The 15,685-nt window shown below is 36.8% G+C and overlaps 1 protein-coding gene across 2 annotated transcripts in view; it reads left to right on the plus strand.

The window, feature by feature from the left end:
- The window catches only part of ARHGAP24 (Rho GTPase activating protein 24), a 509,032-nt gene that overhangs the window by 83,866 nt on the left and 409,481 nt on the right, over positions 1–15,685 (plus strand). For both annotated transcript variants that reach the window (XM_081250897.1, XM_081250898.1), the window contains exon 2: positions 8,216–8,415. In XM_081250897.1, the coding sequence (XP_081107023.1) occupies positions 8,236–8,415 (180 nt within the window). In that variant the 5' untranslated portion in view covers positions 8,216–8,235. The remainder of the gene's footprint in view (positions 1–8,215; positions 8,416–15,685) is intronic.

A 15,685-nucleotide genomic window follows, 5' to 3' on the forward strand; every position in this document is an offset into this window, starting at 1 on the left:
TCAAATGTGCACACATTTTTTTACTAAGGATTGATAGTAGACAAATGTGGAATTGGACATTTGTAATTTTTATATTATTGATGGTAGGTTGATATTTACCTTGAAACCTTTTAGAGGAGATTTTTCAAATTTAATGGAAAACATTAATATGAGAGGGAAAAAAAAGAAGGGCTGCAAAGAAAAAATTTGTTGTTGTGCAATGAATTCTAGATTTGTGTGTGTGCAAGTGGATGCATGTTGGATTGTTTTAAGGGCTTATTCAATTTTATAAGTTAATATATTTGGTTAAAGAATAAAAAGGTAATGATAAGATAACAAGTTTTGTAGATGTGAACAATTTAAATACCAGGAAACCAAAAAATATTATTTAGAATGGTCTAGATAAGCATACTTATTATCTAAATTATGATACAGCATTTATTATTCATTTGAAGTGAGATTTACTTGGCTTTTTATACTAGGTGAGATACTGTGAAAGAAAAGAGATGAAAGTTCCTGCCCTAAGGGCATAACAAACTTGAAGCATCAGGCATGATCCAGTCTGGTCACACACATGCACACACACGATGGGAGACTGTTTCCTGCAGTGAGTGGTGATTGCCATAGGAATGCTCTATGGAGAGAAGGAAGTTTCAAGATGTTTTGTAGAGATGAGAGCCTGTTCATCGGAAGGATGTTTCAGGATAAGAAAGGAAAAAGTGGATATTGAATGAGATAGATGGCAGTCAAGTGACTTACTTGAAGCTTGAAAGTAGGTTGAAGAGATGGTGATAAAAGCAAGGATGGAGCTAGATTAGAATGCATGCCAATGGAAGAGGCAAAACTCCTGAGAGGATGGTTGAAATGCTCAAAATAAGAAGCATTTAGCTCTGCTTCTTCCCTGTAACTGGAAGGGCAGGACTAAATTCAAAGAAACGAGAAGTCCAAGGTTTAACCCTGTACCTTCAAGGAAGAAATGTAACAGCCAAGGGCTGACAGTCTAAACTTCATGGAATTTATAACTAGGACTGTGTACACATAAATTAATAGAAAAATTAGTAGTGTAAATAAAGGCTATATAGAAAGACAGTTTCTGGAATCTTCCTGAAAAAAATAGAAGTTTTGTGCATGAATATACCAGAACAGGAGTAATCTATGTTTTATTAATTAATCTGTATCCTTATATCCTCATGAAAGATACAAGGGTAAGAGTGTAGTTTTCACTTTCTGAAAAAGTGCTTAGGAATAAACATTGGCAAGAACCTGCAGGAAGCCTTCAGGACAGGAAGATGTCTTTTGTTCTTAACCACTTGTCCCTGGCTCTCCCAAAAGCCACCATCTTTTTTTTTTTAATTTTATTTTTTTATTAGTTTCTGCTTTATAACAAAGTGAATCAGTCATACATATACATCTGTTCCCACATCCCTTCCCTCATGCATCTCCCTCCCTCCCACCCTCCCCATCCCACCCCTCCAGGCGGTCACAAAGCACCGAGCTGATCTCCCTGTGCTCTGCGGCTGCTTCCCACTATCTATCTACCTTACGTTTGGTAGTGTATATATGTCCATGCCTCTCTTTCGTGTTGTCACAGCTTACCCTTCCCCCTCCCCATATCCACAAGTCCATTCTCAAGTAGGTCTGTGTCTTTATTCCCGTTTTACCCCTAGGTTCTTCATGACAATTTTTTTTTAATTCCGTATATATGTGTTAGCATACGGTATTTGTCTTTCTCTTTCTGACTTACTTCACTCTGTATGACAGACTCTAGGTCTATCCACCTCATTACAAATAGCTCAGTTTCGTTTCTTTTTATGGCTGAGTAATATTCCATTGTATATATGTGTCACATCTTCTTTATCCATTCATCCGATGATGGACACTTAGGTTGTTTCCAGCTTCGGGCTATTGTGACTAGAGCTGCAATGAACATTTTGGTACATGTCTCTTTTTGAATTATGGTTTTCTCAGGGTATATGCCTAGTAGTGGGATTGCTGGGTCATATGGTAGTTCTATTTTTAGTTTTTTAAGGAACCTCCATACTGTTCTCCATAGTGGCTGTACCAATTCACATTCGCACCAGCAGTGCAAGAGTGTTCCCTTTTCTCCACACCCTCTCCAGCACTTATTGTTTGTAGATTTCTTGATGATGCCCATTCTGACTGGTGTGAGATGATATCTCATTGAAGTTTTGATTTGCATTTCTCTAATGATTAATGATGTTGAGCATTCTTTCATGTGTTTGTTGGCAGTCTGTATATCTTCTTTGGAGAAATGCCTATTTAAGTCTTCTGCTCATTTTTGGATTGGGTTGTTTGTTTTTTTGCTATTGAGCTGCATGAGATGTTTATAAATTTTGGAGATTAATCCTTTGTCAGTTGTTTCATTTGCAAATATTTTCTCCCATTCTGAGGGTTGTCTTTTGGTCTTGTCTATGGTTTCCTTTGCTGTTCAAAAGCTTTGAACTTTCATGAGGTCCCATTTGTTTATCTTTGTTTTTATTTCCATTTCTCTAGGAGGTGGGTCCAAAAGGATCTTGCTGTGATTTATGTCATAGAGTGTTCTACCTATGTTTTCCTCTAAGACTTTGATAGTTTCTGGCCTTACATTTAAGTCTTTAATCCATTTTGAGCTTATTTTTGTGTATGGTGTTAGGGAATGATCTAATCTCAAACTTTTACATGTCCCTGTCCAGTTTTCCCAGCACCACTTATTGAAGAGGCTGTCCTTTCTCCACTGTACATTCCTGCCTCCTTTATCCAAGATAAGTTGGCCATATGTGCGTGGGTTTATCTCTGGGCTTTCTATCCTGATCCACTGATCTATCTTTCTGTTTTTATGCCAGTATCACATTGTCTTGATTACTGTAGCTTTGTAGTATAGTCTGAAGTCAGGGAGCCTGATTCCTCCAGCTCCGTTTTTCGTTCTCAAGATTGATTTGGCTATTTGGGGTCTTTTGTTTTTCCAAACAAATTTTGAAATTTTTTGTTCTAGTTCTGTGAAAAATGCCAGTGGTAGTTTAATAGGGATTGCATTGAATCTGTAGACTGCTTTGGGTAGTAGAGTCATTTTCACAATATTGATTCTTCCAATCCAGGAGCATGGTATATCTCTCCATCTATTTGTATCATCTTTAATTTCTTTCATCAGTGTCTTACAATTTTCTGCATACAGGTCTTTTTTCTCCTTAGGTAGGTTTATTCCTAGATATTTTATTCTTTTTGTTGCAATGGTAAATGGGAGTGTTTTCTTGATTTCATTTTCAGATTTTTCATCATTAGTGTACAGGAATGCCAGAGATTTCTGTACATTAATTTTGTATCCTGCTACTTTACCAAATTCATTGATTAGCTCTAGTAGTTTTTCGGTAGCATCTTTAGGATTCTCTATGTATAGTATCATGTCATCTGCAAACAGTGACAGCTTTACTTCTTCTTTTCCAATTTGTATTCCTTTTATTTCCTTTTCTTCTCTGATTGCTGTGGCTAAAACTTCCAAAACTATGTTGAATAAGAGTGGTGAGAGTGGGCAGCCTTGTCTTGTTCCTGATCTTAGTGGAAATGGTTTCAGTTTTTCACCATTGAGGACAATGTTGGCTGTGGGTTTGTCATATATGGCCTTTATTATGTTCAGGAAAGTTCCCTCTATGCTTACTTTCTGCAGGGTTTTTATCATAAATGGGTGTTGAATTTTGTCGAAAGCTTTCTCTGCATCTATTGAGATGATCATGTGGTTTTTCTCCTTCAACTTGTTAATATGGTGTATCACATTGATTGATTTGAGTATATTGAAGAATCCTTGCATTCCTGGAATAAACCCCACTTGATCATGGTGTATGATCCTTTTAATGTGCTGTTGGATTCTGTTTGCTAGTATTTTGTTGAGGATTTTTGCATCTATGTTCATCAGTGATATTGGCCTGTAGTTTTCTTTCTTTGTGACATCGTTGCCTGGTTTTGGTATCAAGGTGATGGTGGCCTCGTAGAATGAGTTTGGGAATGTTCCTTCCTCTGATATTGTTTGGAAGAGTTTGAGAAGGATGGGTGTTAGCTCTTCTCGAAATGTTGGATAGAATTCGCCTGTGAAGCCATCTGGTCCTGGGCTTTTGTTTGATGGAAGATTTTTAATCATAGTTTCAATTTCAGTGCTTGTGATTGGTCTATTCATATTTTCTATTTCTTCCTGATTCAGTCTTGGCAGGTTGTGCATTTCTAAGAATTTGTCCATCTCTTCCAGGTTGTCCATTTTATGGGCATAGAGTTGCTTATAGTAATCTCTCATGATCTTTTGTATTTCTGCAGAGTCAGTTGTTACTTCTCCTTTTTCATTTCTAATTCTATTGATTTGAGTCTTCTCCCTTCTTTTCTTGATGAGTCTGGCTAATGGTTTATCAATTTTGTTTATCTTCTCAAAGAACTAGCTTTTAGTTTTATTGATCTTTGCTATCGTTTCCTTCATTTCTTTTTCATTTATTTCTGATATGATTTTTATGATTTCTTTCCTTCTGCTAACTTTGGTCTGTTTTTGTTCTTCTTTCTCTAATTGCCTTAGGTGCAAGGTTAGGTTGTTTATTCGAGATTTTTCCTGTTTCTTAAGGTGGGATTGTATTGCTATAAACTTCCCTCTTAGAACTGCTTTTGCTGCGTCCCATAGGTTTTGGGTCGTCGTGTCTCCATTGTCATTTGTTTCTAGGTATTTTTTAATTTCCTCTTTGATTTCTTCAGTGATCACTTCGTTATTAAGTAGTGTATTGTTTAGCCTCCATGTGTTTGTATTTTTTACAGCTCTTTTCCTGTAATTGATATCTAGTCTCATAGCATTGTGGTCAGGAAAGATACTTGATACAATTTCAATTTTCTTAAATTTACCAACGCTTGATTTGTGACCCAAGATATGATCTATCCTGGAGAATGTTCCATGAGCACTTGAAAAAAATGTGTATTCTGTTGTTTTTGGATGGAATGTCCTATAAATATCAATTAAGTCCATCTTGTTTAATGTATCATTTAAAGCTTGTGTTTCCTTATTTATTTTCATTTTGGATGATCTGTCCATTGGTGAAAGTGGGGTGTTAAAGTCCCCTACTATGATTGTGTTACTGTCGATTTCTCCTTTTATGGCTGTTAGTATTTGCCTTATGTATTGAGGTGCTCCTATGTTGGGTGCATAAATATTTACAATTGTTATATCTTCTTGGATCGATCCCTTGATCATTATGTAGTGTCCTTCTTTGTCTCTTCTAGTAGTCTTTATTTTAAAGCCTATTTTTTCTGATATGAGAATTGCTACTCCAGCTTTCTTTTGGTTTCCATTTGCATGGAATATCTTTGTCCATCCCCTTACTTTCAGTCTGTATGTGTCTCTAGGTCTGAAGTGGGTCTCTTGTAGACAGCATATATATGGGTCTTGTTTTTGTATCCATTCAGTCAATCTGTGTCTTTTGGTGGGAGCATTTAGTCCATTTACATTTAAGGTAATTATCGATATGTATGTTCCTATTCCCATTTTCTTAATTGTTTTGGGTTAGTTATTGTAGGTCTTTTACTTCTGTTGTGTTTCTTCCCTAGAGAAGTTCCTTTAGCATTTGTTGTAAAGCTGGTTTGGTGGTGCTGAACTCTCTCAGCTTTTGCTTGTCTGTAAAGGTTTTAATTTCTCCATCAAATCTGAATGAGATCCTTGCTGGGTAGAGTAATCTTGGTTGCAGGTTTTTCTCCTTCATCACTTTAATTATGTCCTGCCACTCCCTTCTGGCTTGTAGAGTTTCTGCTGAGAGATCAGCTGTTAACCTGATGGGGATTCCTTTGTGTGTTATTTGTTGTTTTTCCCTTGCTGCTTTTAATATGATTTCTTTGTGTTTAATTTTTGACAGTTTGATTAATATGTGTCTTGGTGTCTTTCTCCTTGGATTTATTCTGTATGGGACTCTCTGTGCCCCCTGGACTTGATTAACTATTTCCTTTCCCATATTAGGGAAGTTTTCAACTATAATCTCTTCAAATATTTTCTCAGTCCCTTTCTTTTTCTCTTCTTCTTCTGGAACCCCTATAATTCGAATGTTGGTGCATTTAATGTTGTCCCAGAGGTCTCTGAGACTGTCCTCTGTTCTTTTCATTCTTTTTTCTTTATTTTGCTCTGCAGCAGTTATTTCCACTATTTTATCTTCCACCTCACTTATCCGTTCTTCTGCTATTGATCCCATCTAGAGTATTTTTTATTTCATTTATTGTGTTTTTAATCGATGCTTGATTCATCTTTAGTTCTTCTAGGTCCTTGTTAACTGTTTCTTGCATTTTGTCTATTCTATTTCCAAGATTTTGGATCTGGGAAATAGAATCTTGGATCATCTTTACCATCATTATTCTGAATTATTTTTCAGGTAGACTGCCTATTACCTCTTCATTTGTTAGCTCTGGTGGGTTTTTATCTTGCTCCTTCTCCTGCTGTGTGTTTTTCTGTCTTCTCATTTTGCTTATCTTACTGTGTTTGGGGTCTCCTTTTTGCAGGCTGCAGGTTCGTAGTTCCCGTTGTTTTTGGTGTCTGTCCCCAGTGGCTAAGGTTGGTTTAGTGGGTTGTGTAGGCTTCCTGGTGGAGGGGACTAGTGCCTGTGTTCTGGTGGATGAGGCTGGATCTTGTCTTTCTGGTGGGCAGGTCCACGTCTGGTGGTGTGTTTTGGGGTGTCTGCGGACTTTTTATGATTTTAGGCCACCTCTCTGCTAATGGGTGGCGTTGTGTTCCTGTCTTGCTAATTGTTTGGCATAGGGTGTCCAGCACTGTAGCTTGCTGGTCGTTGAGTGAAGCTGGGTGCTGGTGTTGAGATGGAGATCTCTGGAAGATTTTTGCCGTTTGATATTATGTGGAGCTGGGAGGTCTCTTGTGGACCAGTGTCCTGAAGTTGGCTCTACCACCTCAGAGGCACAGCACTGACTCCTGGCTCCTCAATTTGGGATGATTTGTTGTCTATTAATGTATTCCACAGGTGCAGGGTACATCAAGTTGATTGTGGAGCTTTAATCCGCTGCTTCTGAGGCTGCTGGGAGAGGTTTCCATTTCTCTTCTTTGTTCTCACAGCTCCTGGGTCTCAGCTTTGGATTTGGCCCCGCCTCTGCGTGTAGGTCGCCGGAGGGCGTCTGTTCTTCGCTCAGACAGGACAGGGTTAAAGGAGCAGCCTCTTCGGGGACTCTGGCTCACTCAGGCCGGGCGGGAGGGAGTGGCACGGAGTGCGGGGCGAGCCTTTTGGGAGGTCTGAGGTCTTCTGCCAGCATTCAGTAGGTGTTCTGTAGGAGTTCTTCCACGTGTAGCTGTATTTCTGGTGTATCCGTGGGGAGGAAGGTGATCTCCGCGTCTTACTCTTCCTCCATCTTACCCGGAAGTCCAAAAGCCACCTTCTTACTGTGGTGGTTTAGCCTCTCACCTGTAGATTAACATTTCCTCTATGATAAATTAATTTGCTTGCTATGGACAGTGTGTATGACCCTATATTCCTTCACAATAACCTTGAAATTTTCTTCATCATGCAGTTGACTGGAACACACCACTTACTCCTGAAGTGTGAAACAGACGCACTGGCCAAGCAGGACTTTTTTTCATTTTGTTTTTTGTTCTTTTCTTAAGCTTTTTCAGCTGCACTAATTCTTAACCAGCCAAAGAAACTCTCAAGGGGATACTTTGGGGGAAAGGGGAGAAGAGACATCTTGAAAAATTTTTACATATGTAAAACAAATGTCTTCCACTGAGGTTTTTAAAATAGTCCCTTTAAACTGTAACATGTGTCAGGCTAAGTTTGCTCAAATAATCACAGGCCTGCACAAGCAGGTTCCAATCAGTGAACACCAGACACAGAGGCCCATTTTCATGAGAGTTATGTTTTTGTTGGTGGTTTTAGTTTGTCTTCAGAAATTGCCTCTTGCGTTGGTGGTGTAGTGGTGAGCATAGCTGCCTTCCCCAAATTACTTCTTAACCCATTATGTCTAGAACTTTCCCATTCTTTAATTCTACTTAGGAAAAAAGGGATATTATCTCACAGCTGAGTGGGAAGACGCAAGGGACTCTGTCCAAGTTTTCTCCAGGAATATTGTTGTCAGGTTTGTGGTTTGCTTCTAGAAATTTAGTATGTGAGTTAATTTACATTTTTCACTCTACCTCCAGCTTTTTTTTTTTTTTTAAGGGACAGGGGTAATTTAAGAGGGAATTGAATATATCAGAACACCTTATTTTTTTTGTTGTCTGTTTGCTAAATAGGAAAGTCCATCAGCTTGGTAATGGAGGAGAGCAATGACTCCATGGAGAACCCCCAACAAGGCCAAGGGCGGAACAATGCCATGAAGTGTGGGTGGCTGAGGAAGCAGGGAGGCTTTGTCAAGACTTGGCATACCCGTTGGTTTGTGCTCAAAGGAGATCAACTCTATTATTTCAAAGACGAAGATGAAACCAAGCCCTTGGTAAGTAGGAGAAAATTAAAGCATTGTGGTGCTTAGTAGTCTAAGAAGTAGAGGGGTTTGCTAGAAACTGATGGAGACTGAGGTCAACCCAATCTCCCTGGTCTCCTTTATTTCGTTGGCCTCTTTCACACTCTTTCTCATTGTTTACTTTGGTTCAAGAGGATGAATTTGCTAATTGAGGCCGAGACAAATTACACTTGTCGAATATTAATTTTGACTTTTACGAAGCTGTAACAGAGTGTCTGAGTCCCTCAGGCAAACTTACTTCACATGGAAATGTTAATGGACATCTGCTAGAAGATATATTCTATAGCCAAAACATCTTTCCTTTTCTCAGAAGTAAGTTGAAAGATTTGAAAGAAAACTGTAAATGCAATTTTAAGTCATTTCTAAGACGCCTTCAGATTCAACTCTCTGGGGGCTTCCCTCCACTCTAACTCACATAAAATATGGATGTAGTGCTAAACCAGACAATGTTGATACATCCAACCAGCATACACAGTATGGTCCCCTGGGAATACTTTCTATGTTTCTTTGTGGTTTCTTACTGTTTTTTTATTTTCTTGTTTACTTATTTTCTCAGCCACAAATCTCTGGGTTGTAATTAGAGAAAGGAAAAATCTCCATCATTCCCTGTAGGTAAAACAAGCTTTCTTAGCTGTGATCATTGCTTATCAATTAATGAAAGGAGATAGGAACTGAGGTATCACTTCTGTGTTCTTCCTTCATCTACATCTATAAAATATATAAATAAGAGAAAAAATGTTTTAGATCAGTTTACATAAACATCCCTAACAGTATGTTCTTAAGGCTATTTTTCTTGTATTAAAATGTAAGAATTGAATTAGGAATTTGGATCAAGGCTCTGCTTTAGTATTTTAAATTCCTCAGACATTATAATTTAACAAAGTTCTCATTAGTATAATCAAATTACATAAAGATAGCAATGAAATTACAAACTCTACTCATTTTTTGAAATTGCCATTTTTTTAGCATACTTTTACCAGGGCCAAGCATTAGACTAAGAATTTGTATATATACATTATCTTATGAAATGCTTACAATAATCCTGTGAGGTAGGATTATCCTCACTTAAGTATGACAAAATCAATGTTTAGGTGTAATGCATATTACCCAAAGTTAGACAGTGCTGCCATATTTTGCCTCTAGTTAGGTCCAAGTTCATATAGCCTCAGCCAAAGATCTCATAAATAGATCAATGAAAGTATCTCATATTGATATCATGAGAGTTACAGTGCATTTCCATACCTGCTATTGTTTTCATCACAGCAAACCAGTGAGGAATATGGGGGATATCATTATAGATGAAGAAATTGTGTCTTAGTGACATGAAGCAGAGGCAAAGGAGTAAACTCTTTTGTTTCTTAACCCTTACTCTAAGGTTCTTTTCTTATACCTTGTTTTAAACTATGTAATACAGTAAGGTATTATCCTGAACATAAAATCATTTTTACCAAACTGAGGTTAATGTGAAAAAATGTAGAACATGGGGGATCCAGTATGGAAACTGTGATATGGAGGACCGTGTTCAATAAAACAGAAGTATGAGTAATATTCAATATTTTATCCTATGAACTCTTGTTCTGGCATGATTTGGGTGGACTGGGTTGTTAAACAGAATGGGTACAAATCAAATGATTAATTAGGTCTCATCTAGAACCTAAACAAGGGATTAGGGGAGCAAACAGAGGTTTCAGGGGCTGAGTGGCTAGAGAATTGAAAGGAAACTGAACAAACGTTTTGACTCTTTGGTGAGCTCAGCATACCTTCTAGTAATGAAGATAGAATACAATGGGTCAAGCTCGAGCTCAATATTTCTAAAATTTGAGAAATTGCAGATGTCAGAGAGTATTATCAAATTGCCTTAGCCACTGTCCTCTGTGGAATTTCTTAGAAGATCTACAGTCACAAATAGTATTCAGTGCAGTGTAGTTATTTTGACAGAAAGTTGGAAATATAAATAAGAAGTGCAAAAACTTCTGAATAATTCAAATAAAACTCTGCCTCAAAGTGAAAATTACTTTCATTCATAATATTTCTAAGATAAGTAATATTTTGATATTAGTATGTTACTAGTATTTGTAGACTTATAATGACTGAAATTAACAAAATAGTTATATTGACAAGAAAATACTAATTCTTATACAAACCAAACATAGATTACAATCATTCCCCCCACCTCCAAAAAAGGTTTCTTAATTTTTCTTCTACTTATTACTTGTTAAAGATTTGCTGTTAATAAAGCAGTAATAGTTTGGGGTGAAGAACTTTGAATTATTATTCTTTTTTTGGATCATCTTTTATGACAGTAGAAGCACCAGGAATTTTGACATAGTACTTTTAAATTTTAATCTTTTACACTGATGTTTAGACATGTGAGCACAGAATCAGATGAAAACCCAGCAATTCCTATATCAGAGGACACTTTGGAATTTGAAAGGACCATGTATTTGCCCATGAATGGATTAATTTCTTACCTTAAAGTGAGTTCTCTAAGTGAGCATAGATGCCTGACACATTGTAAGTGCTGCAGCACATTTTTGGACGAGTTGGTGAGTGATTCAGTAAAATATATCTCTAGCCAAGCAGGGTTGGGCCAGGACCATGTGCTGTCAGTAGTACTGACTATCCTCAGCTTCATGTATCAAAATCATAACCTGTATTTAAAATAATGAAGTTTAAATCACATTAAATAAATCCTGTAGTGATATATTATAGAATAACCCTAAGAATTCAATGAAGAACAATTGAACATCCTGAAAAATGTTAAAACGGGAAAAAATTTATTTGTTATAAAACCCCTCATTTTATTGATAAAGGGTACGTGTGTGTGTGTGTGTGTGTGTGTGTGTGTATCAACCAAGGGCTACTGTTAATGAATAGCAGATGATGAACTGAAAAATCAGATTTCCTTGCTCCTAATCCAGTGTTCCTTCAGTTTAGGCTTTTGCCTGCTCACAAATCCTCAACTTTTTTTTTTTAGATTTACTTCCAGTCAGAAGTAGTGTTTTCAGTATTGGCACTTACAAGCATAAGAATGTCCTTGACCTTCATATATTTTGATGAGGGTTATTTCAATAATACTGGAGGAAACATCACTAATGAAAGGAAAAAAAAAAAAAACTTCACTCTTCTAAGCATTCCTAACCAGCTGAAAATGTTCAATAAACTTAACCTGGATTGGGTTTCCTCTCTCTTAATAGTATTTCTAAAATGAAAGTATTAAAACCCTTGAAATGTGTGTCCCTCCTGTCCTAGAAAGAGGCTCTCAATTTATTTTAGTGAAACTTTCTCTGAGTTTCTCAACTCAATAAAGAGAGTCAAACTCCATCATTATCCTTGTTATTAAAAACTGCACATCTGTTGGGAGAAACATGTAAACATAATTATAATTGTGATAGGCTACCATGTAAGCACTGAGTGCTCAGAAAACACAGATACAATTAGTGCCAGGGAGTGAGTGGTGACTGGCTAGAGGAGTTGGGGGAGGTTGTGCAAAGCAAGAGGTGACCCTTACCTGGGGTGCTGAAGGTTGGTGGGAGTTTTCCAGGTACATAAACTGGGGGAAGGAATTCAGAGCAGAGGAAACATATGGAGTTGTAGAATAGATATCTATAAATAGCTGCATATAGTGAGGGCAGCAAAATGACAAGAAATGGGCTTAGAGAGATTAGATTGGTGGGACCACAGCAAAAATGGATGTGTATGTCACACAAAGAGGCTAGATTCTCAGGTAGGTAATGGAAAGCTCTTTCCAGAACACCTGAGCTACTCAAGATGCAAAACCACACTACCCTGTTAGAAAGGAATAATGGTGGCTGTTTCCTGATGTCTCCTCTGGCTGCCGTAATAGAATAACATAGACAGGGGCGCTTAAACAACAGAAATTAATTTTCTCAGAGTTCTAGAGGATGGAAGTCCAAGATCAAGATGCTTCCAGGGTTGGTTTCAGGTGAAGCCTCTCTTCCTGGCTTGTAGACAACTGCCTTCCCTCTGTGTCCTCACATGGCCTTTGCTTTGTACACAGGAGAGTGAGAGAGCCCTGGTGTCTCTTCCTCTTAAAAGGACATGAGTCCTATCAGATAGCCCCATCATTATGGCATCATTTAACCTTAAAGTCCCCAAATACAGTCACAGGGGGGGTTAGGTCTTTAATGTGAATTGGGGGGGGGGGCCAATTCAATCCATAATACCTAATATGTTGAAAACCTATGTTAATAAATATAATTTTCTCAGTTAAGGTTTTCTTCCATCTGTACTGTCTATCTTCATGTCTACTAGAACCTAATATATGTGATTTAGTGCATTTTACACTTAATTATTTGAACCTAATATTGATGTTTCATTTTCTTATTCAAATTTCACCTTGCTTCCCAAATATTCCACAACCTGTGCAAGTTTGGGAACTTAGTCTCTAAACTGACACTTGTATTTTCTTCTTTAGCAAAAGGCAAAAGCACCTCTAGGTTCTCCTTTCTCTGGGGACAGTACTTGGTTTGTAAACAAGATTTTCCAGCCTGTAGCCAGGGTTCTCCTGGCAATATATTGGAGGTCTATCTCAAAATATAACTGCTTTATATTTAATATACATCAAACTAAAATCTTTAGTATCCTATACTTTTAAAAATGAAACTTTAGTTCATCTAGGCTGAAACTCTCTCCAGAAACCATTTTCTACAGTGTTTGCAATTACCTGGATACAGAGTTTATTTAGAACAGATTTTAAAATAAAGTTGATTTTCGTTGTTTCTGAAAAAACAAACACAGAAAAGTGATGTATGTAGCCAATTTTGAACATACACTAATGCATCCTTTATTTCTGTTACTCATAAAACACTATTGTAAACATCCTATAGTACTGTATTTTTTCAATTTTTGTTTAATATTTTTTCTATTTTAATCTTTAAAATAAAGTTCTATTTACACACAGAAAAATGTTTAAAATTATACTGTACAGAAGAATTTATTTTTTAAAAAGTCTTCCATCTACCCTGCATACCCCTAAGACTTTTGGGTAGCTATGAAAAATGTTTTAAAGCAGATTTAAACTAAGTTTGTGACAATATTGTTTGCCTATTTTTCATTAATAATCATGACAAATGACTATGGCTTTAGTTACAGATATTATAACATGGAGTAAGCAGCTGACTTATAGATAAAATATGCTTATTATAGCTATCCTAAAAATAAGACAGTTATATAGATTTTGTTAAATGAATTTAGTGATAAATTCCTAGTACTTTTTTGGAACCATTTGTTTTACTTCTATCCTGAAGTATATTATTACTTAAATAATAACCAAGTCTCAAGTTTGGCCATACTAGTGAATGTCTCTGATATACCCTGGGTACTAGAACTTGACACTGGAAAGCATTGATTTTTAGAAGCCAGTCTGGCACTCCTGATAAAATGACTAAAATCCAAACAGGCACTAACCCAATTAATCTAGTCTAGACTTTCTACAACAGATATTGATCCACTTGTGTAGGGAGGGTTTTTCTGGACATGATGAAGATGACACTGTATTAGATCACAATGGATTTTCTTAACTTAGAGAACAAAGTGATTTTCAGTGAATTATAACCTGAGGTCTGACCTCTAAATGTGCAAAAATTGATTACCGATTTAAGAGTAAGCTCTAATTTTATATATTTAATGAAACTTGTGAGTTAATGAAATCTAGAGATCTCTAAGACAATTGCTGTTCTCTGTTAAAGTATATGAGCCAGGGGACTTCCCTGATGGTCCAGTGGGTAAGACTCCACACTCCCAATGCAAGTGGTCCGGGTTCGATCCCTGTTTGGGGAACTAGATCCCACATGCATGCCGCAACTAAGAGTTCACATGCCACAACTGAGAAGTGCACATGCCGCAACTAAGAAGTACACATGCTACAACTAAAAAAGATCCCTCACGCTGCAACTAAGGATCCCTCATGCTGCGATGAAGATTCCGTGTGCCACAAGTAAGACCCAGCGCAGCAAAATTAAATAAATAAATATTAAAAAATATAAAGTATATGAGCCAGAAGCAGCCAAAACCCTGATTGTATGTTTAAAATAATACTGGAGAGACTTCCCTGGTGGTCCAGTGGTTAAGATTCTGTGCTCCCAATGCAGCGGGCAAGGGTTCGATCCTTGGTCAGGGATCCCGCATGTCACACAGCACAGCCAAAAAATAATAATAATACTAGAAAATTTGAAACTTGAATTTCAGCTTCAAATCTATAACTGACTTTCCATGTAGAATCTAAGTCTTTTGGCATTTAAAAAGACACATAAGAAGGTATTGTGTGTCATCATAAATTTTTAGGAACTCTTAGCTCTTTCCTAGAAATTATATCAAAAGATAGTGTTATTAATATAAAATATTTAATTCTGCTATTTGTTGAATAATTTTTTATTGCTTATGGAAGTCACCTAGGCATGGCATTTATTTATTTCAGTGTGGTTAAAAACATAGGCTTTTGAGTTACATTATTTGTGTTGAATCTTGGTTCATCTACCAAATAACTATGATATACTAGGTAGTGATTAAGCCGGTTTAAGCTTCAATTTATTAATCTATGCAATGGGATAATAGTAGCACCTACCTCATAACATTGTTAAGAGGTTTAAAGGAGATAATTTATGGAAAGAATCTTAGAAAGCAGTAGCATATAGTAAGCATAAAATAAATGTTAGTTATTTTTATAATGTTAGTTTGACAAAAATAGTTTATTTCTTGAGATGTTCACCCTAATCATTCATTCATTTCATTTTTAGCACGTATTTATAGATTTCAAGTGTACCTGTAGTTATTATGCTAGATTCTAAGAAACAAAAAGATGCTATAACTGATGGTATAAAAAGATAGACCCCCCCCATGCAAAAAAAAAAAAAAAAAAAGATTTAAAAGGAAGAAGCTGATTTCTTTCTCAGGTGAAAGTCTAAAGTGATTCTAGGTAAGTGAGGAGGTCTGCTTCAAAAAACTATTTAGAAACTTAAGCTGCCAGTGATTTTGCCATTTTAACTTTTGGCTTCAAAATTCATCATGGGGTCATTTCCTTCCCAGTCACCTAGAAGGCAGTATAAAATAGAGTACTGCATAGAAGGATTAGGTGGACTAATAGTGGCTCTTATCACTTCTATTCACATTCTGTTAGATAGAACTGAGTCACATGATCATCCCTAACTGCACAGGAGGCTGGACATGCAGCCTAGATTTATCCTGGGAGCAGAGAAGAATGTGGGTATGAAAAAAGAGTTAA

This window comes from Mesoplodon bidens (assembly GCF_964165515.1).
Source record: "Mesoplodon bidens genome assembly, chromosome: 1".
Taxonomy (NCBI): domain Eukaryota; kingdom Metazoa; phylum Chordata; class Mammalia; order Artiodactyla; family Ziphiidae; genus Mesoplodon; species Mesoplodon bidens.